Below are 26,190 nucleotides of genomic sequence, written 5' to 3'. Positions count from 1 at the left end.
ACACGTGTATTACTTAGTTGTACATTGTGAATGCACCCTTACGTGCCCTAAGTATAAATACATTTTATTCTTTGTGTACCAACACATTGTTGGTACACCCAAAATCATATTGTACTCTCTCTCTTTGTCACTCTCACTCACTTGCTCACTCCTTTAGCTGCAGCACACTCAACAGTTTCCCTTATATTGCTCCCACGAGAGAGAGAGGTTGGACAGCCTCTGTTCCTTGAGCATTCTTCATTTCTATCTCACTCCTCCATTATTCATTGCACTCTTGCATTATTCATTCATCATATTCTTCTTCTCCTTCTTTTGTGTTTTGCATTTGTGTTCAAGGCTTGAATCCATAGTGTGTTAGTTGTGTCGTACACTTTCAGTGTTTTCTTTGCAAAACCGAATGTACTTCCCAACACTTGCAAATGCTCCGAGAATTCCGCCATGGGTTTAACGATGCTCCCAATAGCTCATAGGGAGGTTGCAGAGGAAAAGGGGTTGTTGGGTGGACAACAAAGTTAAAAACACGCTAATCACCAGAGAGAGTAGGAAGCACTGTCTTTGAGGCCTCAGTACTGTTGGAAATAATGTTGCAATGATTTGTTTAGAGAAGAGGAAGTTTGTAGCCTTTTGGTATTCAACTACTAAGATGAGCTTAAAACAAAGAGACTAGCTGATTATATGGAGGAACAACAATGAACACTGCTACAGCATGATTGTTGTAGCTTTACTGCTGGGTCTACGTGAGGCCAAGGAGATGGGATCTGAATGATTTCAGTTCAGTTGTATGCTCTGGCTCATGCTGCTTTGGCAATCATTTGGTTGGGATCATACATGCGCCTTTCAGGACATCAAATGCAGGGTTCTTCCTAGGCATGGCATAGTCTTTTCTTCTCTGGTGCAGGAACTCAATGTCTCCTAGTGGTGAGAAGGATCTTATCATACACAGCTCTTTGTGCATGAGTGGCAGAAGAGTTCTAGATGAATAAACCTGAAAAGGATCCTTGTAAGGAATGCAATCAGATGAGTATTTTCCTCTCACTTTTGGGGCTTAAAGTTCCCTAGTAGAAAAATCTGCAAGTAAACTGATTATTTGGCCTGGATTCATAAGAAGCTTTTGGCTCAAACAGGATCATAAAGATCTGACAATACCAGAAATCGGAGTCTTAGGTTTACCATAATCAATATTAGTACATTGACTTTAGTCTGTTTTCTTTTATTTATTTGTAGATGGGCTAGCCAATAAATCACTTGAGATAAAGTGCATCAAGAGCTTGGAGGTTTTGATCTTTTATGCTTACATGTATGATGACATGGTGATGTCCAAAATGGCATACATCTGTGATAACATGTGAAAATGTGTAGGTTTTCTTACATCTTACCAAGCAATCAGCCATTCTTTTGAGGGGCCAGGGGAATCTAGCCAGGGCACATGGAAGCATATAGCTGTATCAATCTAATGTGCATATCTGATTGAACTCCCAGGCATATCCATACATGCATAAGTTGGTTTTGATTCAAGTTCTTGTAATAACTTGAATTATGTTTAATTTATGGATTCTTGCACCTAATGATCTGATTCAGATTTGTATGGATTGATTTTGGAGATTTTCTTAGCAGCGAGAACTGAGAGGTGGGATCAATTGGTAATGAAGAAGAATAGGCTCTCAGAAGTGCAGAGGAGCTCTAGATGACCAAAGAGACTCCGGGTAAGTGTGATGATCTGTCCCTGCTGCCACAGGTGAGTGCCCTTTTTATCCCCCATGTTCAAGACAGACTGGGCCATTGTACTTGTTGCCACTGACAGGCGATAGTTATACATAGCTGAATCCATGCTGTTAGGGGTGCCAAAGCAGATCTTCACACCTGCAATGAAGCAGCTTTCATCATGGAGTTTCAGCTGTAAGTGGGAAACATGCAGGGAAATCTGTAACACTTTGATTACTACTGCTTAATTAGGGATCTTATAATTTGAACAAACATCAGCGGGGAGGGGAGATGATAGGTGACTGGTATATTCTCCACTGCCCTTGGAGTAGACTCCCCCCTCAAGGTAGAAGTCTCTACATAGCAGCACTAGAGCTCCAATTAAGAACAATAGCTGAGCCCCATTCATAAGATCCCTGCCAGACACGAACCACAAATTGTGTCAAGGTGGGAAGTTAAGGGCAGAGGGCAGACACTGCACAATATGTATGCAATATTAATAGTTGGAACTCATAAGTAGAGTTTAATTGAAGGAGAAACAGATTGCACATGCCGACAATGTATGCTGTACCAGGTCTCAATCATGTCTGTATTCTGTAGAGCTATAAAACGGTTTGAGAATCTGTGCATATACATTTCAAAGGTGCCATGCAAGTCTTCAAGTGATTCTTAGTTGATCTCATACTTTTACGTCTGAAATGTGTTCCATCTTGATCTAATGGTTCCTGTTATTATTCAGGTTTTTTCCTGTTGCTTGAATCTATAGTTTAGAAGTGTTGGTAACAGCAGTTTGAACTCTTTGTTATTGTGAGCTGAAAGAGTATTTCTTAAATGCAGTGAGCACAGTGGTGGGAACACTTGTAGCCATGAAAATTGTCCCATTGCGCTCATTGGGTTCAGATGGGTGGAAAATTGCAGCAGCCTTGATGAGCAGGCATATTGGTGGTGGTACTGTTGTTGATCCCTAGAAAACTTTACTTTTATGTCTCGGATTGTTAACTTAATAAAACAGTGCCAGCAATGCAGTAAAACACAGAGCTATGCTTTTATGTCTCAGATTGTTAACTTAATAAAACAGTGCCAGCAATGCCATAAAAACACACAGCTATGCTTACATTTTGTGTTCTTAAATTGTGGTCCTGAATGTTGTCTCTACCTTGCCTCATTTAGTCTGCTACACAGGATGTTGTGCATTGGTGTACTCTCACAAGAAATGTACATGTTTATAAAATTCAGATACTGTACAAGTCCTTGCTTCTTGCAATACTCGTCAATAATTTTATAAACAAAGCTGCAGACTCTGTGCGCACAAGGAAAATGCATTCAACAACTTGTTTGGATTTTTCTGTGGATTTAAGAGGAAAATTAATCATTGTTTTGGTATTTCATTCCTGTTGAATTTGTGGGAGCAGACATTGAATTAGGTTGTTGACTGATGAGGTGATTTTTGGCAAGGGTTCAGTCTAGATTGAGCAGTCAGAGATTTGCTTGTTATTGTTTTCATGGGAAAACATTGATTACTTCTTGCAATCATCTGCTACAAGACCGAGGACAAAAAGTGAGGCTGTTCACACCTTTATGTATTCCTCTTTGAGAAAAGGAAGATAGAAATTAACGAATTAATTTTTTTCCAGTAAGTGACTGATGGAAATGTTAACAGAAACGTGGCTGCATCTGCACTCTTCCTAACATGACATGCGGTTGCTCTGGACAGTGTTGATTGGTGACGACTATAAGGCCTTCTGTACTACACGTGTCATCACTAAGTAGGTTTTTGTGTCAATCCCTTTTTGATGGTAGCAATAGGTCAACAACCAAATACATGTCTTTAATGGTCTCACTGTCCATAGGAGGTTGGACAGGTTGCTACAAACTACGCCACATTCCTTCATGGTTCTATGACTAGACTACTGAGTTTTGATGGGGACAAACATGAAGGCAGCTCTTATGGCCCCTTTCTTGGAGGAGGAGCTAGCAATAGTCCTCACAGTTGTACAAGGAGTGCCTAGGAGATGATGTAGACAGAAATTCTTTGAAAACTAATAGGATATTGCTAGCACAGCCTCAGCTTTTCAAGAGATCATGGCATTAGGAGACACCTCAGATGCTGTCTGAGCCATTGATCCACATCATTCCCAAAGCAGCAGGTTAGAGGGGTCACAACTTTGTACTCCTCTAGGTTCTTGCTAGTGTTGGTGCCAGAGGAGAGGCATTGATTATTCATTGAATGAGTAAGCCATGGATATCCTCTTGCTCTTTTCCTCTTCCTGTTGTTGCAGAGGCATGAGCTCCTTTCTAGTGGATAGATTGACTAGCATTAGAGGATTTAGATATGATGATCTTTTGGATTAAGAGTCATTAAGAGTTGGTGGATGATACAACTATGTATCCCAATGTGAGTGAAGGCCATTTCAGAGCCTCAAGTGCCGTCTTTATGTGGCCACAAATCACATGGTAGGTACAGGCCAGGGCTCAGCTATGACACCACCATCCCCAAAGTCTATGTGAAATGGGCCTTTGGTGAATCAAAATATAGTAAATTTACTTGCAAGCACTTGATCTTAAAAACAGAAATTTAATAACAGAAAAATGGATGAAAACTGGAGCTAGGATGCTCCTACCTACAAACACAAAGGAAAACTATATGAAATACTGGTGCTAGGAGGCTCATACCCCCAAACAGAAAGGAAAAATAGATGAAAGCACTTGAACTTGAAAGCAGAAATTTAGTAACAGAAAAATAGATGAAATACTGCAGCTAGGATGCTCCTACCCCCAAACACAAAGGAAAATTGGCCTCAAAGCCTGGCATCCCTTGCAGTACCATGATTGCTGCTCAAAAAGCCCTGCTCACTGGCTTTCCAAACTCAGCCTTTTAGTAGGCCAAACTGGTACAACCACTTGCGGATTTGCAGTGCTCAAATACCTATCTCTAGCTGCACTCTCCAACCAAGACCAAGAACAACAGATCCAAGTAACACAACTATAATTTGATAGAGGCACAGGAAGGTCAATGTGTGCGACTCCAGATCTTGCATGGAAAACCCCATCGGACAAAAGTTGTTGGCAGATCTCTCTAGGATGCCTTGAACCACAATGGTGGCCCCCAAAGCCTGCGCCCCTTGTGATATTTCTTTATGAGCATTAAATTGCTTGAAACATGTTCAGAAAGCCCTACACATTGGCATTCCAAACTCAGTCCTCAGTAAGCCAATCTAGTACTACTTACAGTAGTGGTCAGGTATCTGTCTCTAGCTTCTCTCACTAGCCAAGACAAGAACACCATATCTATGTAAAACATCTAGAATTCCATGGAGATGTAAGAAGGCCAATCTACTCATGATAGATCTTTCCCAAAGTGTGTCCAACAACCCAGTTAAGCACAAAATAATTCTGAGACTACTCAGGTTGTTCCAGGGTGGCTCTAGACAACTCAGCACTCCCTTGGAATAGCTTCATCAGCTGAGAAAACAACATGATCAACAATAGAAACTCCACAATGAGCAATGGTAGGTGACCGATGTTCCTTGATAACTATGGCCACTTGACGGAGAAAAGTTGCGTTTTCATGCCTTTCGTATGTTCCTTTTGTTTTTCTTTCATTTTATTGTGTTCACTGTAATTAGATTAATAATTAACTTTAATTATTCAAAGCATTAAGTGTACTAGCACAAAACTTTGGTCCCACCACAACCTTATGAGCTTTCTTTGCTTCTTCCTTTCATAGGAGTAAGAGCCTAGAGGAGAGGAATAGACGGTATAGAGCTAGAGTATAAGCTGACTATATGAGAGAGAGCTTCCATTGTAGGTAGGTTTGAAACTCTTGAAAGAATAAGAGTCATTCAATTCCTATTGTCAAGCGTAGTGAAACATTACCTTAGTTTATCTAATTGCTCGGTCCAACTGGAATTGACACATGAAGTCATTGACGAATACCTTGAGAAACATTCTCAACATGCCTTTGAAGATCGTACATATTACCTGTCATGAGGACATACATTTTTGAAACCTCACTTAAAATGTGGATTTATTTCTTAACCACATGGTTAAGTAAATGTTGCACATGTGAGGTGTAATTGGGGTTAGAGTATATTTATGAGCTTGGGACTCCAGGAAATCACGAGATGTCAAAGGCAAAAGTTGCTATAAGTTATGCTTTACATGTACTTGGTGGTATCTAATGCTAGTTGTTGACCTAGGCCATTCATTTGGCCATAAGTACCAATTGGTAACACTAGAGAAGTGGCGTTTAATGGCACCTGACGCCAATTTGACGGTTAAAGATGGTGCAAAGACTCTCGAGAATGGAAGTTGTCTAGCCAAATTAATTATTGGTCAGTCAATTTATTTTTCAAGGTATCGAAATAATTATTAGATTAATTTTCAATATTTAAAGATTGAAAATTAATTTTTAATTATGGATAACGTTGGAAAAACCATTTGGGAAAGTTGCCACTTGTCAAAAATGCCCATGCAAGATAGAAAAATGTCTTTAGATGTTGGAGAGAGACATTTTAGTGTATTCAACTTGCAAGAGAGAGGGAGGAGGTGCTGTTGGTCAGATTTGCAGCCATTGGAGGATCTTTTGAGGTAGCCAGAGGCAGGACAAGACCAATCAACAGTAGGCGACAACATCTATATGTTATTAAGATAGAGCATTAATAGTAAATGACAGATTTTCTTTAGTTCTTTACGAAGAAAGTGTGAACTTTTTCTTTTCTCAGCATTCTCTCTCATCTTCCAGCCTTTATATAACCTTGCTCCGAAGATTACAACATTGAGATTACCAGAGGTTGAGAAATGTCATATTTCTTTGCTATAAACCCTAATCTGCAGTAGAAATTAAGGTTTAGTAGCAGCCTTGGGAAGCGTGCTAGAAATTAGAAGCTCGAAGTCTTGGATTCAAGAGGGCTGAAGTTGTTTTTAGTCAAATTCAAGTGGAGGGACCAGCAAGTCAATGAATTTGGGGAATTTTCCATCTCCATCAAAGCGGGTGAAGGCCAATTGATTGCTTGAATCAAAGGGGCAAATTAGATTGAAGACTTGTTGGTCATTTTGGACAGCAAGGGGAGTTGGAATACCGAAAGAGATTGGGAGAATCCCATTGTACATCAACTTTTTTTTCAATTAAGTTAAAGAAATACCAAAAGGGGCGCAAGTTTTGGGGCCAACATGGTGTCCATTGTCCAAGATTGTAAGTTATTTTGCATTTCTCAGTTTTATAATAAATGTTATTGCTGTAACTAAGTTGTAATAAGGGAATTATTGCCCATCCATGAAAGGAAGACTGGTTTCATGGTTTCCTTGCCGGGATTACCACTCAATCCCTTGATTTGGTGGACTCAAGGCATCTGATTGCAAGCCAAAGCTTTGTGCTAGTGCTGATTTGTACTCTTATCTGAGAAATCGTAGCAATATGTCTTTATACAGTGAAATGGATTCAAGCAGTGATGATGCCTCTCAGTATGAACATTCACATGGGACTAAAGGAAATGCAATGCTTGACCTTGGACAAGGCTTAGATATGGACAACAAACTGAAAATGCTGTTGTTGTGCAAGATGCACGGCTTTCAAGGCTTAAGGAGGCTGATGACCAGTAAAGTGAAGAGGAATTTGATGACTAGTTTAAGAATCGGATGAGAACAATAGCAAATCTCTTTGCTTAATTGGCAAAGGATCCTCAATTTACCCAATTTTTGAATGTGCCAAAGGACAAAAAAGACAAGAAGAAGAAGACGTCTTCTACCCCTTTTGGGATAGCAAGATGCATCGAAGATAATGCCAAATCTTTCATTTGAAGCTCCCAAAGATACTAATGAAATAAAATAGTTGGTACCTATAGGGCAAGGAATGCAAATGCAAGGCCATCATGGAAGTGCCAATCCAATGGATTTTGGACAGCCGGGCATGCATGCTATGATGGAACAACCAAGATATTTTGGTGGAAGTATGATTTTTCATGCTATGGTTGGACAAGGACCGCATATGGGAATGTATGGCACAAATCCCTATGGTATGCAACAACCAATGGATGGTGTGCAAGACCCAATGTATTCGGGTATGGCTGAAAATATGCAAAACCATATGTATGGTAGCATTGGCTTGATGCCGGGGACACAATGTAGCATGTTTGGTATTGCATCTGCATCCCCGAATGCTTATGGCACTGTTCTTATGCAGGATGGCCGAGCTGTGGCTTATGAGAGCCGAATTCTCCAATTTGCAGGTCTATGAGAAAGAGCACTTGGCTTAATTCATGCACTGTCTACGTGGAAACATTATTTGTTGGGGGACTGATTTTATAGTGTAGACAGACCATTAAACTTGGGGTATTTTCTAATGCAGACAAAGTTGTCAGAGAAACATATGAGATGGGTAAATTTTCTCTGTGTTTCATTTTCAGATTGCACATATTGATGGTAAAAAGAATGTTATGGCTGATACACGGTCATGTAAGCCACAAATTTCAGCCGTAAGTATGGTTTATCACATTGAGTTGGATGCAATGAAAGAGCAATATGTTGCTGATTCGGACTTTGCTAATGTTTATAATCAGCTTTGCAATGGCCAAAGGCATGAACACTTTGTGCTAAGAGATGGATTTTTGATGATGCATGGATGACTGTGTCACAAAGTAGTTTAAGACCTAGAGTTATCAATGAAAGTAATGCTCCTCCGTATGCAGGATACAGAGGTATTGATGCCATGATCAAGGTAGTGAAGCATTTTTTTTATTGGCGAGCTTTGAGGCATGATGTAGAACAGTTTGTAAGACATGCATTGTATGCTAGAAGATAAAGCATGACATGTAAAAGATGTCGAGTTTGTTGTAGCCCTTGCCTATTCCAGATAGGCCTTGGCAGAACATTGCAATGGACTTTATTTTTGAGCTTCCTAAGATACGTACAGGGAATGATGCGATATTGACTATCATTTGCAGGTTTAGCAAACAAGCCCATTTCATTCCGGTGAGGAAGAAAATAAAGGCTGATCATATAGCACGATTGTTTTTGCAGCACATCTTTAAGTATCATGGTATGTCAGTGTCGATCATTAGTGATCGAGACCCTTGGATGAGCAGTTTATTTTAGAAGGGGTTGTTTGAGAATATTGATACCACGTTGAAATTCTCATCATCCTTCCATTTGCAGACAGATAGTCAATTTGAGGAAACAAATTCCAGTGTGTTAGATCTCTTGAGGTGCTATGTTTCAGACCACAAGACACAGTGGGAGCAGTATTTGCCCTTGGTTGAGTTTGTTTACAACAACACAATGCATAGTTTTATGAGCAAAGCTCCATTTGAGGTGATTGAGGGTGGCAAGAATATACCACCTATTTTGCAAACTAAGGATAAGATTTTTAAGGTTGATCGTTATGTGGAAAACTTGGATGTAGTCTATGCAAATATAAAATATGCACTTCAGAGATCACAAAAAAAGTAAAAAAGGACAGCTGATTGCCACAGCCACACTTTGTAGTTTGTAGGAGCGAATATGTATTGCTGCGTTTTGAAAAGGCAAGGGTGAAAAAGATGAAAGGAAAAGAAAGATTGTATCTGAAGTTGAGTATGAGATACCGTGGGCCCTTCTAGGTATTGGAGAAGATCAGTGATGTAGTATATCGGCTGAAATTACCTTCACATTGATGGATACACAATGTCTTTCATGTCAATTTGTTAAGGTCTTTCCATGGTGATGTGCCTGAGGATGTTTGCTAAAATTTAGCGTGAGGTTGAGAAGTTGGATGAGATTTTAGTACCCAAGCAGATTTTGACACATAAGGAAAGAAAGATCAAAAGTAAAGTTTCCATGAGATACTTGATGAAATTTCAGAATTATTCACAAATGGATAGAAGAGGATGACTTGACAGACCATCCTCAGTTGTTGCAACTTTACCTAGATACCTTTTAGTTACAGGCTTCGTTAGGTTTAGCAAAGCAAGGGTTTGAAGTATTGCTTGATGCTCAAGGGGAAGGTAGCACTTTCACTTCTCCAGTTATGGATAGCTCTTGTATGTAGTGGATTCAAGGTACTACAATGACAGCATGTTTGTCATGAGGTCACTACTTAGTGTACTAGTCAGTGTGAGATATATGCAGATGAGTATGAGTCTCACCTGGCCACTAAAACTATACTTTTGCATCAGCTTACGATCAAATTGGCATGAATTTTGCCTCAATTTTGAGACAAATATTTTGATCAGTTTCAGCTTAGTTTTTGATTAGCTTGAGAACCATTTATGGTCACTTTGGGGATAAGTTTTGTATTAGTTTTTGCATTGATTGTTGTCACTTTTTGCAATGAGTTTGTTGTCAGTTTGGGGTTACATTTGTGATTAGTTCTCAGATAAACAAGTGATCAGATTATGCTCAGTTTTTAATGGTTTATATCTGGTTCCATGGACAACACCATATGTTATGATGCCATTGATGTTTTAGCCGTGGTTTATGCCTGGTTATGCTATGCTATGGTTTGGTTTTGCCAGATGAGTTGAGCTCATGAGAAATAGACATGTCACATGATAATCTGGCAATGTTTTTAAGATTCTTTGTGAGTCTTATGCTACGTTATGATTGGATGGTAATTTTCAGCATGTGTTGGGTATATGGAATGGTTAAGCGACAGTGCGCAATGTTGTGTTAATCATGATGCCTTATGGAAATTCCAATCCACTATTTTTCTTTTGATGCATTTGGCATTGCGATCGAGGACGATTGCAAGGATTTTAAGGGGGAGGGCTGTCATAAGGACATGCATATTTGAAACCTCACTTAACATGTGGATTAATTTTTAACCACATGGTTAAGTAAATGTTGCACATGTAGATGCAACTGGGGTTAGAGTGAATTTACGAGCTCGGGACTTGAGGAAATCACGAGATATCAAAGGCAAAAGTTACTATAAGTTATGTCTCACAGGTACTTGGTGGTATCTGGTACCAATTTTTGGCTTAGGTCATTCATTTGGCCATAAGTGTCAGTTGGTGACATTAGAGAAGTGGTGTTTAATGGTACCTAATATCAATTTGATGGTCAAAGATGACACAGACACTTGGGAATGAAAGTTGTCTAGCCAATTAAATTATTGGCTAATCACATTATTTTTCAGGGCACCAAAATAATTATTAGATTAATTTTCAATATTTAAAGACAGAAAATTAATATTTAATTATGGATAATGCTAAAAAAACCATTTGGAAAGATTGTCACTTGTCAAAAATGCCCATGTAAGATTGAAAAACGTCTTTAGAGGTTGGAGAGAGACATTTTAGTATATCCAGTCTGCAAGAGAGGGAGGAGATGTTGCCGGTTTGATTTGCAACCATTGGAAGATCTTTTGAGGTAGCTAGGGGCAGGACAAGACCAATCAACAGTAGGTGACAACATCTACAGGCTGTTGAGATAGGGTATTAATAGTAAATGAAAGATTTTCTTTAGTTCTTTGCAAAGGAAGTGTGAACTTGCTCTCTCCTCAGCATTCTCTCTTATCTCCTAGTCTTTATATAACCTTGCTCCGAAGATTAAAGCATTGAGATCATCCGAGGTTGAGGAATGTCATATTTCTTTATTGTAAATCCTAATCTACAGGCAGAAATTAAGGTTTAGTAGCAGCCTCGGGAAGCGTGCCTGAAATTGAAAGCTTGAAGACTTGGATTCAAGAGGGCTGAAGTTGTTTTTAGTCAAATTCAAGTGGAGGGACCGGTAAATCAATGAATTTGGAGGATTTTTCATTTCCATCAAAGTGGGTGAAGACCAATTGATTGCCCAAATCCAAGGGCAAATTAGATTAAGACTTGCTGGTCATTTTGGACAGCAAGGGGAGTTGGAATACCGAAAGGGATTGGGAGAACCCCATTGTATATCAACTTTTTCTTCAATTAAGTTAAAGAAATACTGAAAGGGGCGCCGGTTTTGGGGCCAACATGGTGTCTATTGTCCAAGATTGTAAGTTATTTTGCATTTCTCAGTTTTATAATAAATGTTATTGCTGTAACTAAGTTGTAATTAGGGAATTATCACCTATCCATGAAAGGAAGGTTAGTTTCATTATCCTATAGATAGGGCCGCACAAGACTCAAGCTCCTACATGTTAAGTATGCAAGGGTAGGTTAGAGTTTTTTACATTTATTTGCATTTCACTAGAACCTTAGTCCCAAAGCATGGTAGCATGCTAAGCCAATTATGAAAGTAGTGATGTAATTCATTATGAGTTCTAGCTCAAACATGAAAATTGTACTTTGTGCCTATTTAAAGGCATCCTCATCAATGCAAGATAACATGTGTATCTACATTTGCAATCTCTTTCTCACGGTTCCTTTCTCACAAGGCAGCATCTCTCTTTGTCAATGATCCTAATCAGCACTAGCATTTTGGACATTGTTTTCAAGCCTAATGCATTCTCTTTATCTCCATAACCAAAGCTCAACTTTTTAGCATCTAGGCCACATTTATCTACCTTCATTTAGTTACAACTTTTTGGGCATAGGCTAACAAATCAGTCGATTGCTCACTTTACAAGGCTTTGATCTGCAGGCTATAGTGCTCATTTGGAAGTTACGACATAGGGAACCATTAGTATTCCCTTGAACATTGGTGCATAAAGTGTTAGAATTGGTCAATTTTGGGTAGTATCCAATTTTTTAGTTTGTGGTGTGGATACAACTAAGTTTGTAAGTTATGTCACTACTTTTAGAGTTAGTTTTAGTCAAGTTAGGTATAGGTCTAACTTACTTTAGACCTATCATAGATTTCTTAGTATGAGAAAGAGCTCCCCAAAAGAATCAAACCACATATATTTGAGATTGTGAAAGAGTAAAAGCAATTAGGTGAACAAGTATAAAAAGATCTGGTTGTAGTTTGCCAAAGTGCACTTTTTTGAGTTTGTTGGGAATAAAGGGCCATCGTGCCTTTTATATGTGCATGGGTGTGAATACACCCTTAGCACATTGTACTTTTATACATATATCTATCTAAAACCTAAAGTGGTGCACTCGTCATTGTATCGAAAAACGTGTTCACTCTATATTTTGCTCTCTCGCACTCTCCCTGTCTCTCTCACTGCGCATAATGACTGTCTGCCTCGATCTCCGTGCCTAATCGATTTCTTCAAACTGGTATCAGAGCGTAAGGTGTTACAGACGGTCGTCAGGCTGAGGCAGAAGACCAGTATGGTGACGAGAGCTCAAAGGCGAGCAGGAGAGTCACAGGTGTAAGCTGCAAGCAGTGACTTTGCAGCAGGCGTGGACCAAGCGTGCGATGGGCTGTAGCGATGACGAACGAGGAGGCTGCTACTGCGTGACCAGTCGAGCTGCGCGACAGGCGACAGGGAACAGCGACCAGGCGGGAGGGCACGCGGGTACCAAACAGGCACGCCAATGACGAGGCGTCACGGGACGGAGGTCACGGGACAATGAAGAGGTGCCGTGTCTAGCGGGCGTCACATCACATGGCTGACGGGTCCGTTGACCCGTCATATTTTTTTTCTTTTCTAAAATTCAAACTTTTTTTTTCTGATAATTGTTTCACCCACTGATGGGGTTTCACACGCGTAAGCATGGGACTTTAGATCTTTGCAAAATCGGCTCAGAAATTTGGGGCTTTTCTCGAATGTGGGGATCTCAACATAGAATTGGACAATCTGACTCAGAAATTGCAAAGTCGGTGCACATTTGTGTAGAAATTTTGGGGCTTTTCACATTTTTAGTGAAATTTTTTCAATTTAATTGAAATTAGTGCACGCATGACTTGGAAAAATTGGGGATTTGTCCAGATTTTATGCGCGCAAGATGCAACAATGATATTTTTTTTTCCGTAAAAGGTAATTGTATTAATTACGAAAAAGGTACAAGTTTACATGATTACAAGATACACGATGGCTCTACCCCATCGTGTGTAAAAATACTTTGTCTCTCTACAAGAACTAAACGACTAAAGAGTTACAAAGTCATGGCAAAGACGCAGAGGAAATTGCCATATGCCAGGGACGTAAGTCCTCCCGAGGAAGCATGTCAGAGTGTTGGAGAAGATCTATCTGCCAATGCAAGAGACCTTTAAGCCTAGCAATATGGCGCTGAACATTATAGGTGGAATCAAAAAGAAAAGTATTCCGAATGGTCTAGTTATGCCAACAGCCCCAATATCTAAGAAAGTGAAACAAGATCTTCATATGTGGCTTTGTCGGTGTGGGGTATTTGGGCTGCACAAAAACCCAATCAAACGGGCGTAGCGAGAAACCGACCACCGCTCGCCAAACGGCTGACAAGAATGACCAGATTTTCTTAGCGAGGGGGCAAGAAATAAATCGATGACAGGTCGATTCCACACTGGTGGTGCAAAAGAAACAGTTGCGGTTGGAGATTCGACGCTTGGAAAGAGCTGAAGCAAGCAGAAGACCACCAATCATCACCCTCCAAAGAAAGACCTTATATTTGAAGGGTGTCTTGTTTAACCAGCCCTCCATCACAGTTACCCTCCACCATGACCGGGATTTACACAATCCCCATAGAGTATTAGCTTTAGTAACCAGCCATTGATGATCTTTAATTAGAAGATGATACACCTGGTTAGCTGAAGCCTTTTCTAAATTCAGCTGGCCTGCAAAGTCCCAGTCGTGCCAGGGACGATCCGAAGCAAGGGTAGGAAAGGGTTGTCTGCTTTGGAGCACCATCAAAAGCTGTCCCCATAAATCCCTGTATCCACGAGGGATCTTGAAAAGCCTCCTGGCTGTACGAAACGATATCAACACATTGCGATTGGCAAGGGTGGCATTTGCGACTGAAGTCAAGCCCAAACGTGCCATGTGGTTAAATTTTGCAACAGTGATATTTGTCTCAGAAATTGCAGGAATTTGTGACATTTTGTCCCCGACATTTGGGGCTTTTCATGTATATGCACAAATTGGGCTGAAATTAACCCAATTTCTCGACATTGAGGCACATTGGACCCCGTGCAATTTGGGGCTTTTGTGATTTGGGCAAAATTTATGCAGCATTTGGTCATTTTATGTATATGCAGGTTGAATTCCGCGCAATTTGGACATCAACACTTGGTGAAATTTGGGGGTTTTGCTGAAATTGCTTCATTTTGGCAAAATTGGACAGCCCTATGCATGATAGAGGAAATGCAGATGTGTGTTTGACGCTTTTGAGCACAAAATTTTGGGGCTTTTGATCGTTCCTGTCAAATTTTATGCCCGTGGGTACACGTACAATAGAAATTGCAGCTGAAATTTTGGGATTTCTCATGTAAAGTGATGTACATGCCCTTTGGAACAGCTGTAATCAGTTGGATAATGCTGTAGCACTTGGTTTGGTGCTTCTGAAAACTGAATTACAGATCTGAAATTTGTACTTCTGCGTGGTCATTTATTGCTGATTGGTACTTGTTTGTATCTTGGTCACTTGGGTGACAATTTGGGCCTGCATTTACTGGTTTTTGGGTCACTTTTGAGCTGAAAACCATGGCTAGCAGCAATGACAGCAGTAATTTGATGCATATAAAGAAGTTTGAAGGCGCACATAATTTTGCAGTGTGGCAAAAACAATGCTACAATATCCTGTTACAAAAGAAGCAGGCAAAGCCGAACAAAACTAAAGGGGCAAAGTCTGTGGACATGGATCAGGATGATTGGAATGAGTTGAATGAGCTTGCACGCTCAACCATAGAGCTATCGATTTCTGATGCCTTGCTCTTCAACATTGAAGGTTTGGATTCTACATATGCTATATGGACTAGACTGGAAGAACTGTATGCACAGAAGAGTGCTGCAAGTAAAGTGTATTGGCTGAAAAAGCTTATGGATTTGTGTATGAAAGAAGGTACAGCAATGTCTACTCACTTGAGTGAGTTTAACTCCATTTTCAGCTAGCTGGTTGCCTTGAAGTTCATGATTGATGAGGAATTTAAGGCTACTTTCTTGCTTTGCACTCTACCAGAGAGTTGGGATACATTCAGGACTGCCACGAGCAATTCTAATGTGATCCTTTTGTATGCTGATGTAGAGAGTGCTCTACTTATGGAAGAGATGAATCGGCAGAACAATATATCCAGCAAGTCTTCCAGTGCTTTGCATACTAGGGGCAGATCACAACAAAAGGGCAAATATGATGGCAAGGAACGCAGTAAATCACGTGGCAAAGATGTCGAATGCCATCATTATGGCAAGAAGGGTCACTTTAAACGTGACTGCTACAAATGAAAGAAAGAGAAAGGAAAAGGCAAGAAGACAGATGATTGCAAGGAAGAGAAGAAGGACAGTCAACCTAAGAAGAGCAGTGTAAAAATTGAAGAGGTGAATGTAATCACTCATGATAGTGACAGTGGGAGTGATGTACTCTGTCTCTTCACATTTTGGTGCACATGCTCTACTTGCAGATACAGATGATGACATGCATACCTGGATTCTTGATTCAGGTGTTTCTTTTCATGTCACCCCTCATCGTGAGTGGTTTTTCGCATATACAGGGGGTCGACATGGTGCTGTCCATCTTGGGGACAACTATGTATGTGAGATTGCAGGTATTGGCAGTATGCAGTTACAGTTTCAGCATGGCTCCGTCTTTACACTTCTGCATGTACGGCATGTACCTCAGCTCAAGAAGAGCTAGATCAGCACAGGGCAGCTAGATGATGATGGTTTTCATACCACCTTTGGTGATGGAAAATGGAAGATTTATAAGGGATCTAGGTTTATTGCCAGAGGTTGCAAGAGTGATATGTTGTATCCACTTCATGTATCTAGTGTGCGTGACCATGTTGTTGCCGTGACCGAGCAGCCAAGTGTTTCTTTGTGGCATGGCTGGTTGGGACACATGAGTCAAATAGGAATGAAAGTGCTTTCCCGTTTGGGTTACTTGCCTTGTCTTCGTTATGCTGATTTTGAGCATTGTGATCATTGTATTTATGGCAAATATGCACAAACTTCTCACAAAATGTCTCTTTTTTTGAAATCTTCTCCTCTAGAGTTAGTACATTCAGATGTATGTTAAATGCCAGGATTATCTTTAGAGGGAAAGAAATATTTTGTCACCTTTGTCAATGATGCTACACGGAAAGTATGTGTTTACTCTATTCATAGCAAGGATGAAGTGCTTGACAAGTTTAAAAAATTCTTAGCATTGGTTGAAAATCAAACAGATAAGACACTTAAGTTTGCTTTGACAATGGTGGGGAATATGTGTCTAAAGCCTTTCAGGCATTTTGTGACAACAAAGGGATAAAGAGGGAGCTCATTGTCCCTCATAATCCACCCCAAAATGGAGTTGTAGAGCATATGAATCGGACCATACAGGATAAGGTCCGTACGATGCTGTCTCATGTTGCATTACCCCATGGCTTTTGGGCAGAGGCTGTTATGACAGCCGTTCACTTGATTAATCGGTCACCAAACATGTCTTTGGGAGGGGGAGTTCCCCAAGAAATGCAGCAAACTTGAGCCAAAGTCCTGTAAATGCATTTTCCTAGGATATGGTGACGAGGGTGAAATGGGGTATAAATTGTGGGATCCCGAGAAAAGGAAAATAGTACGCATCAATGACGTTATCTTCCGGGAAGATTGCATGCACAAACAACCCGAAAAGACTGAGGAGGTCCGTAGGGTTGTATTTCGGGAAGAAATACATTTTGGACAATAAAATATACTTGTTGTACAGCAACAAATACCTGCTGTAAATGAACCTGTAAATGCAGGAAATGATCAGCCAGCTATTGCCCATGAAAATGAGCCATTACATGTGCAGAAACAACCAGGACAACAAGTTGTTAATGCTGATTTGTAGGCTGAAATGCCAGGACAGCATGTTGAAAATGGAAATTTATAGGAACAGCCGGCAAACAATGACCATTGGGTTAGGAGATCGTCTAGGGCTACTAGACAACCTGACAGATTTGTTCCTGGTGCAATTAATGTGGCTGAGTATGTCATGTTGATAGACTGTGGTGAACCGTCTTGCTTCAAGGAAGCAATGGACAGACAGGACAACAAGAAATGGTATAAAGCCATGCTGTTAGAGATGGAATCTCTTGAAAAAAATGGCACTTGGGACTTGGTGCAGTTGCCTAAAGGGCAGAAAACCCTTCCATGTAAATGGGTTTACAAAATGAAGGTCACTTCTGGTTCCTCACTGAAGTACAAAGCAAGATTGGTTGCAAAGAGATACAAGCAGGAGCATGGAATTGACTTTGGTAAGATTTTCTCTCCTGTAGTCAAGATGACTACATTGAGAACCATTTTGGGCTTGGTTGTAGTTGAGGATATGGAGTTCATACAGATGGATGTAAAGACTGCGTTTTTACATGGTGATCTGCATGAAGACATATATATGCAGCAGCCTGAAGGGTTTGTTGAACAAGGGAAAGAACAAATGGTATGTAAACTCAAAAGGAGTTTGTATGGGCTGAAACAAGTACCAAGAGAATGCTATCATAAGTTTGATACATTCATGCAGTCCCAAGGCTTTCATAGAAGTCAAGTGGATCATTGCTTGTACACGAAGAAGGTAGCAGATGACAGCCTAATTATCTTGGTTTTGTATGCTGATGACATGCTGATTGCTGGCAGGGATACTCATGCCTTGGATTCATTGAAGCAAAGTCTTCATGGCAGCTTTGATATGAAGGATCTGGGTGATGCAAATCACATTCTTGGCATGCAAATACTCAGAGATAGATCTAAAGGCTTACTCTATCTATCTCAGCAAGAGTATATCTTCAAAGTTTTGTAGTGTTTCAATATGGAGGGGGAAAAAAAAATTGGGGTTCCATTGTCTCCATATGTGAAACTTAGTGTAGAGGGCAGCCCTACATCTAATGATGAGAAGGCTGAAATGGCCAAGATACCATATGCTTCAGCTGTTGGCAGTTTGATGTATGCTATGGTTGCTACACGTCCTGAAAGCGCATTGCTTTTGCAGTGGGAGTGGTTAGCAGATATATGGCAACCCTTGGCAAGAAGCATTGGGATGCAGTGAAAGGTATCATGAGATACCTCAAAGGCACAAAGGAGTTGTGCATCTGCTTTGGAAAGCAGAAAGCATCTGTTGTTGGCTTTATGGATGCAGACTATGCTGGTCATGTGGACTGCAGGAAGTCCACTTCTGGGTATGTGTTTGCTTTCATAGGAGGAGCGGTCTCTTGGATCTCTAGGCTACAAAAGTGTGTTGCATTGTCTACTACAGAGGCAGAGTATGTAGCTGCCACTGAGGTATGCAAGGAGGCTTTATGGCTTTCACGTATGGTGGGAGAGCTTGGCATCACAGAGTTACCTGTTCTCCATTGTGATAGTCAGAGTGCCATCATGTTAGCACAGAATCTTATCTTTCATGCGAAGACAAAGCACATACAGGTGAAGTATCACTTCATTAGAGATGTACTTGACAGCAAGAGCATTGAGCTTGTCAAAGTGCATACAGATGATAATCCTACAGACCTTCTCACGAAGGGTCTTCCAGCAGAGCGGTTTGCTTATTGCTGACAGATGATGGGAGTTGGATAGATATATTTATTTCAGCTTTGTACATACTTAGACTTAGCTGATTCTTTTCTCCTCTTAAGGCACATTGTCTTTAGGTGGGAGGTTGTTGGGAATAAAGGGCCATCGTGCCTTTTATATGTGCATGGGTGTGAACACACCCTTAGCACATTGTACTTTCATACATATATCTATCTAAAACCTAAAGTGGTACACTCGTCATTGTACCGAAAAACGTGTTCACTCTATACTTTGCTCTCTCGCACTCTCCCTGTCTCTCTCACTGCGCGTAATGACTGTCTACCTCGATCTCCGTGCCTAATCGATTCCTTCAGAGTTAAGTTAGGGATAGGTCTAACATCATTAAATTTAGCATCCAATCTTAGGGTAAATGCATGTCAGAGATTGGAGTTTATGGACAGTAAGTTTACATGTGTTTGAAATACTTAAATTTGATAGTCTTCTACGAATCCTCACTCATTGATTGCGGTGTGGTAGTAGTGAGACACCATGGATGCATTTCTCAATGTCATGTTGGTTAACATTGGAGTGATTGCAGCTTTGTATGCTTGAAACACACTAGTTTGAGTGTATGATTGAGACAAATTCAAAGATCATTGGTCAAGGTTGGTGAGAGAAACTGAGGACATAGTGGTTAGGTCCATCGTAAGGGGCGCTCACGTTGAGGGCCAATTTGGTGTGCTTCGTGAACCCTAGTCAAAGTCTGATGGGGACATTTGGAGCTTTGACATCCATGCATTCCTTGCCTAGCATTGTCATGCCTGCGTTTATGTTGTACTGCAATGCATTTTGTGCAGCATTTTAGTCTCCATTTTCTGGGTGACTTGACAATGGCAGGTGGGCCCATTATTCAGGCATGTTGGCCCTGTTAGGCAGCAGCCGGTTTGGAGGAGGATCTGCTTTATATAGCAGCCTTTTGCTTGCTCTCACAACCAGTCCAGCATTCACCCTCTTATTTCATCATCATTCTTCTCCTCATCACTGCATCTTCCTCACTCCTGCTGCAGCAGTCCAACACCTTCACTATTGTGAACATCCTTCCACACGTGCAGAGGCTTCTCCTTGTATGCTGTGATTGTTCAGATCATTTTGGTTCATTCCTCTTTTTTGCATTCATTGACACGTGTTTATTGTTTCTATTTGCACACTCACATAAGCTTATGCTAAGATGTTGGTGATGAAATTAAAACATGTTAAATAGTGGCCTGCATCCGTGGGTTTCTAGTAAGGGGGTGCATTGAAGATGCTATTGCAAATTCTTATGCCTAAATATACAAAACGGGATGCATGATGATGCAAGTTGATATTGCAAAAGCTTTTAATACAGTGCATTGGGACTAGATGCCATGTCATTGGCAAGATTGATTATGTTATAAGGTTACAGTGATAAGAACAAGTGTATACACATCCATTTATAGCAGCCTTTGAGGAATCAAACTACAAAATAGTCTGAAAAGCAATACAAATAGGCAGCTAATGGAATAACAGGATTAAAGGGACATGTGGACCATGAAATGCTTTTGCATAATCTCATGACAACAAAATCTACTGCATTGTATGCCCATTATTGTCTTTACTTCTTGCATTGAACTGATTTATATCTGCTTGAACATCTTTGTTGATTATCTTTTCATATTGTTTACTTCATGGGAGCTGTGTAAATGAATACGAATATGTTTTAAAAATGTTTTTGGATCCTCTTACTTTCTTATTTGTCTAATTTTTTGATTCCCCTCTCTGCAGCTGTCAATTATGTGGCAGTATCAGAGGCTTTCAAAGTTTCTTCCTCTGCATTAGCAGCAGGCTTGGCTGCAGATAATCTCATATGTGCGCTCTATTTCACAACAGTTTTTGCTCTTGCATCTCGAGTGCCAAAGGACACAACTTCAGATGATAGTGAAGGTAATGCATAGGAGCTTGTAAGTGTGTATGTGATAGTGAAAATTGTGAGTGTAAGATCATCCAATCTAGCTTTTTGGAGGTCTACATCCATTAAAGGCACAAACTTTTGTGATTTGACAACCACTTCAACCACATTAAAATATTAGATTATTCAGCAAAAGTATCTCCTTAGGTGGTTCCACTGGTGGTTTAAGTAATGAATGAAGTAATGAGAGAGAGAGAGAGAGAGAGAGAGAGAGAGAGAGAGGGGGGGGGGGGGAGGGGGGGTGGACGAAGGGAGAATGAAATGAAATCTTGTAAAACAAGAAGCCTTACTTCAAAGGAGTACCCTACAACAATTAGAATCCTAGATTGGGGCTCGAGCTTACCTTGTTTGTGATATGTTGAGTGCATGTATGCACAATTGCCAAACACATTGAGGTTGGAAATTGAAGGGGACGATTGCCATAAAATGCCTTGAAGGGTCGAGTTGCTTCAAAACGTACACCAAGGTGTTTATTGCTAATTATCACAAGTGCTCTGGCAACTCGGCTACAACAAATATGGGTCATGCCATCTTCATCATGGTGTGGAGTGTGATTCCTATGCTGAACTACTCTGTTTTGGAATGGAAAGTTGGTTGAGTAAGCTAGCATTGGATACCATGCTCATAGAAGAACTCAGAAGATTCTTGGGAGAGAAGCTGAAACTAGCCTTCCTTCTTAGAGAGGGTGGTAAAACTTGATCAAGCACTTAATTACAACAATTAATAAAAGAGCATACATTGAAATGCACACTTTACCTTAGCAATCTTGGACATTGGATATCTTGTTGGCCCCAAAATTGGCACCCCTTTTGGTATTTCTTTAATTTGAATTCCCAATGGATTGAGTACAAGCTGAGATTTCACAATCTCCTTTGCTGATCCAAAAGCCCCTTGCTGTACAAATAATCAGCAAGCACTTTGGGCCAATCGCCCCTTGATTTTCACCCATGACTTGTACAAATGGGATCCACAATTGGCCAAAATGTTACCCCAATTCACAATGGATGAGCTAACATTTGAAATCGTGGACAATTCCTTGAATTTCAGGTGTTGATTTCGGTGTATGATGCTTGTGACTGATGGCAGAGGTCTCAAGCTGGCCGCGAAACCCTAATTTCTGCAGAGATTTAGGGTTTACAATAGAATTCTCCCTGTTAGCCATCAAATTTGGTTGAGATCTGCTGAGAAATGTTGAAAATGATTGAGCACAAGGTGGAGGAGGTGAGAAAATGTTGAAATGAGAGAGAAATTAGAGATTCTTTGCGAGAAATGCCTTCAATCTGATTGTTGCCCTGATCTGACTGCATTAAATGTAGTTACTTGCAGTCCCGAGCCTCATAAACGTTGTCCCTTGTAGCAAATGCTAATTTCTGTGCAGAGAAATGGACAAGCTGCCCTCTCTCTCTCTCGATTTGTGCATGTCATCCTTGCGCAGGGGCCATGCTAATCTTCTCTGTATCGTTCCAATTTTATCAGATGTCTCCGAAGAGACTGCCCTCTCTCTCTCTCTCTCTCTCTTTCTCTCTCTCTCTCTCTCACAGCTTGCCAATGTTGAATGGCTCTCCACCAGCCCCAAAAACGTTTTTCTAAGTTGTATGGGTATGTTTGCCAAGTGGCAGCCTTCGAATTCCCATTTCCAGAAATTTCCAGCCATAAAATTAGATTTCAGAATAAATTAATTCTGAAAACTAATTTCAGCCATGTGCATCACATGTGCCTTATAACCTTGCATATTTCATTATTAAATTAATCAAATGTTACTAACAAGATTAAAGCATCTCAAAAGTTTCACATTCCTATGACATAAACTTACCACCATTGTCACTCCTTATCCTTGTATGGCATCTATCTAATTCGTAGCTAACCTAGCCTAGCCCACGTAGCAAAAGATGAGAAAGCATTAGATTTTTCTTTTAAGAAATAGGCCTGCATATAGCAAGAGTAATTATCCATAATAAGAAGACATTATGGAAGATTTGCCACTGAGATTGAGGACCGAGGTGACACACATCAAGAACTAGTTTTGCGCATGGCAGGCCATCAGCCAATTGGTGCCTCGACAACTCATAGAGTTATAGTTTGCCTTGACTGATAATGCCAAAGACGTGCTTCATTGCAAGGAGCTTTGGCAGAGCTAAGCCATGAATCCTATGGAACTTAGAGCCTTTAGCTGTTGGTTGAAACAGGAGCTATGACATAAAATAGAGGCCTGCCACTAGATCTGTAGTCTCATCAATTGCTCAACTTTGGTCTTGGTGAGAAAGACAACTCTCCCCAAGAGGCAAAGCTAGGGGACAGACAAAAGACTCGTGCCCAATAGGGGAACAAGGAAAACATTGTCTACTTTGGGGAGATTCTGGCCTTGTTCAATGTCAAATGGAATTGTCCCAACACCTTAAACCTTGGCAAGATGTTGTTAATGCAAGGGCGGGGTGGGTCTCAACTTGCTGAGACTCATTGGAAGTTGTTAACGCAGTGGTCATCTCCAGTTGTAGGCTATTGCGAGATGAAGACATCTTGAATTGGTGTTGTATGATGGGTAGCTCCACTATTGATAATCCGCTTGGCTGCATGGCCACGTGGAAGGGTGGGGTGGGTCTCAACTTGCTGAGACTTGTCAGGAGTCATCTCATAGAAATGGACCAAGCTCTCATCCTATTGGCTCGCAAAGGATGCAAGATGGGCTTTTGGACCAAAGTCTATGGATGGTCCAGTAGACCAAGGGACTCCAATATCTAACATTTTTGATGCTGGGGTCAATGTTGAAATACAGTTTCTGGATTATTGATTCTACAAAAGCTAGCAAGTCAGAGGAACTTTGCATGGATATAAAATCAGATGGTCCTTTAAAAGCTTTGGGAAAATTGAAATCTCCAAGCTGGGATGGTCTAACATTTGAATTCTATTTAGCATATTGGGAGGATTTTAAAGGTAGAATGCTGCTGATGATAGATTACAATTGGCAACATTAGTAATTACTGGCATAGTGGAAACATGGTTTGGTCAAATAGTCTCTGAGAGGTAGTAGAGGAGTTCCCTAGCAAATTTATATGGCTTGGCATCATCCATACCTTGAGAGACTATTCAAGATAGGTTAGTGTGATGGAACTTTGTAGACCATTGGCCATGTTCACTAATAAGTGTTTTTTTCAACAACAAAAAAAATTATCAGCTTGCTATAATTTCCTCTAGTTGATTATCTAAAATAGACACTTTTGTAATCCCTTGGTGAATTGTATTCTTGCAATCTCTTTGTCTTTGCTGTTTCATTTTTTATTTGTGTTCTCTGTTGTCTGTCTCTTCTCTTCATATGATACTACTGAGACTAATAGAGCTTCTGCTTCCAGTTGATGCTTTGACCGAAGGAGATTCAGAGAGTCAACCAGGACCACGTGCCTATCTTTATGAAATGGCAAGTGCGTTGGCCTTATCTGCTGCGATATGTACGGTTGGGGTCTATATTGCAGAGTCCTTGGGTATTCCTGGAGGAAATATTCCTTGCATCACTGTCTTGGTTGTTTTATTGGCAACATTGTGCCCTTCATGGGCAGGATCTCTAGCACCTGCTGGAGAAACCCTTGCAATTATGTTAGTACAGGTAATCCTAATCCTCGACCTTACGTGGTATGTTTTTTTGGCAACATTGTGCCCTTCATGGGCAGGATCTCTAGCACCTGCTGGAGAAACCCTTGCAATTATGTTAGTACATAAGCAAAGTCGGGCAAAATCTTGCACTAATGCTAATCATTCCTGGATTGTGTTTCAGATCTTTTTTGCAGTGATAGGTGCAAGTGCAAGTGTATCGACCGTCTTTCGAACAGCGCCCTATCTGTTTCTATTTAGCTTGGTGCAGATTGCAGTTCATCTGGCCATGATTTTAAGCATTGGCAACTTTTTGGGTTTTGACCAGAAGCAACTATTGCTAGCGTCGAATGCGAATGTGGGTGGTCCTACCACCGCTGCTAGCCTGGCCACTGCCAAGGGTTGGAAGTCTTTGATTATACCTGGCATTCTTGTTGGTATATTTGGAGTTGCCATTGCCACATTCATTTCAATCTTCTTGGGCATCACTGTTTTGAAGCACTGGTGAACAATGATGAGATTAATGTGAAGTCAACTTGTTGCCAGTGGAAATTGCGTGTGCACATGTATGGGTTTCTCTAGACTTTGAATCTGAAGCAATCTATCATGTTATATTTTCTAGGATTGTATGCTGTTATGGTCTTTATTTTGGTTTGCAAAGAGCTTGTGAAAACAAGCACTGAAGGTGCTAGCCTAGTACGTTTATACTTGTAGTTGACTTGAAAAGAATTTATTGCATCCCACCCCAATTTAGTGACAATTTTTTGCATACAAAATGCATTCTTTTTAGCCACTCAAGCTATAACACAAATCTTTATGTATTGTAAGCTTAATTTGAGTCAAACAATTGAGCGTGTAATTTTTACATAAATATTTTGGAATTTGTCACTCTATTTGCCTCTCATTATCACTCTTTTATGAACCCTTTAATTATTATTGAGTTTACTTGATAAACCATGTTAAAATATTTGAGTGTCCTATGATGTATGTACTCGGACTATTAAAAAAATTTATTTATGTGACTTGAAAAAAGTCAACGGGACAAAGCTAGATGACTCTATTGGCCCCTTTATCCTAGTACCCAATCAACCCTACGCATGGGAGGTAGAGTATTGGTTCTTTAAATATATATAAAAGGAGGTGACCTCACAATAGAGCTGATTCAAGTTTCAGAAAATACTCCAATTTATTCGAGAAGGCCAAAATACATATTCAAAAATCACTTGCATTAGTTACAATTAACAAAAAGCATTGAGAAAGAATTAGTCCAAATCTAAAAAATCCTTAGTTCAACAAGAGACTCTTTCAAACTCAAGTATAGTCTCTTGTAATAGTGCAACATACTATTTACTTATCTTTAAGATAAGTTCACTTAGTATAATAATGTAACATGCTATCCAGCTATCAAGGTTATGAATCTCATAGTAATCTTTTAGTTTTTTTAATTGGGTCTTTAAACCAAGTTAGCACTAGTCTTATTGCAAAAAAG

At 40.3% G+C, this 26,190-nt stretch overlaps 1 protein-coding gene and 1 non-coding gene across 2 annotated transcripts in view; one reads left to right on the top strand and one right to left on the bottom strand.

Annotated features, from left to right (window-relative positions):
- LOC148015711 (keratin-associated protein, putative (DUF819)) overlaps nucleotides 1-25,244 on the top strand; it is an 87,153-nt gene extending 61,909 nt beyond the window's left edge. Inside the window, exons 3-6 of the mRNA XM_087665355.1 lie at nucleotides 2,539-2,649; nucleotides 20,936-21,094; nucleotides 24,467-24,717; nucleotides 24,886-25,244. Coding sequence (XP_087521481.1) covers nucleotides 2,539-2,649; nucleotides 20,936-21,094; nucleotides 24,467-24,717; nucleotides 24,886-25,209 — 845 coding nt within the window. The 3' untranslated portion in view covers nucleotides 25,210-25,244. The remainder of the gene's footprint in view (nucleotides 1-2,538; nucleotides 2,650-20,935; nucleotides 21,095-24,466; nucleotides 24,718-24,885) is intronic.
- On the bottom strand, nucleotides 22,509-22,611 carry LOC148015712 (U6 spliceosomal RNA). The gene has a single exon (XR_015688550.1). It is a non-coding gene; the product is annotated as a U6 spliceosomal RNA (small nuclear RNA).
- Nucleotides 25,245-26,190: the final 946 nt, after the last annotated feature.

The sequence above is a fragment of the Lygodium microphyllum genome, chromosome 24 (assembly GCF_053477565.2).
Source record: "Lygodium microphyllum isolate KBCC chromosome 24, Lygodium_microphyllum_v1.1.10, whole genome shotgun sequence".
In the NCBI taxonomy this organism is placed as follows: domain Eukaryota; kingdom Viridiplantae; phylum Streptophyta; class Polypodiopsida; order Schizaeales; family Lygodiaceae; genus Lygodium; species Lygodium microphyllum.
The sequence above is the reverse complement of the archived record's forward strand: the minus strand, read 5'-3'. Positions and strand labels throughout refer to the sequence as shown.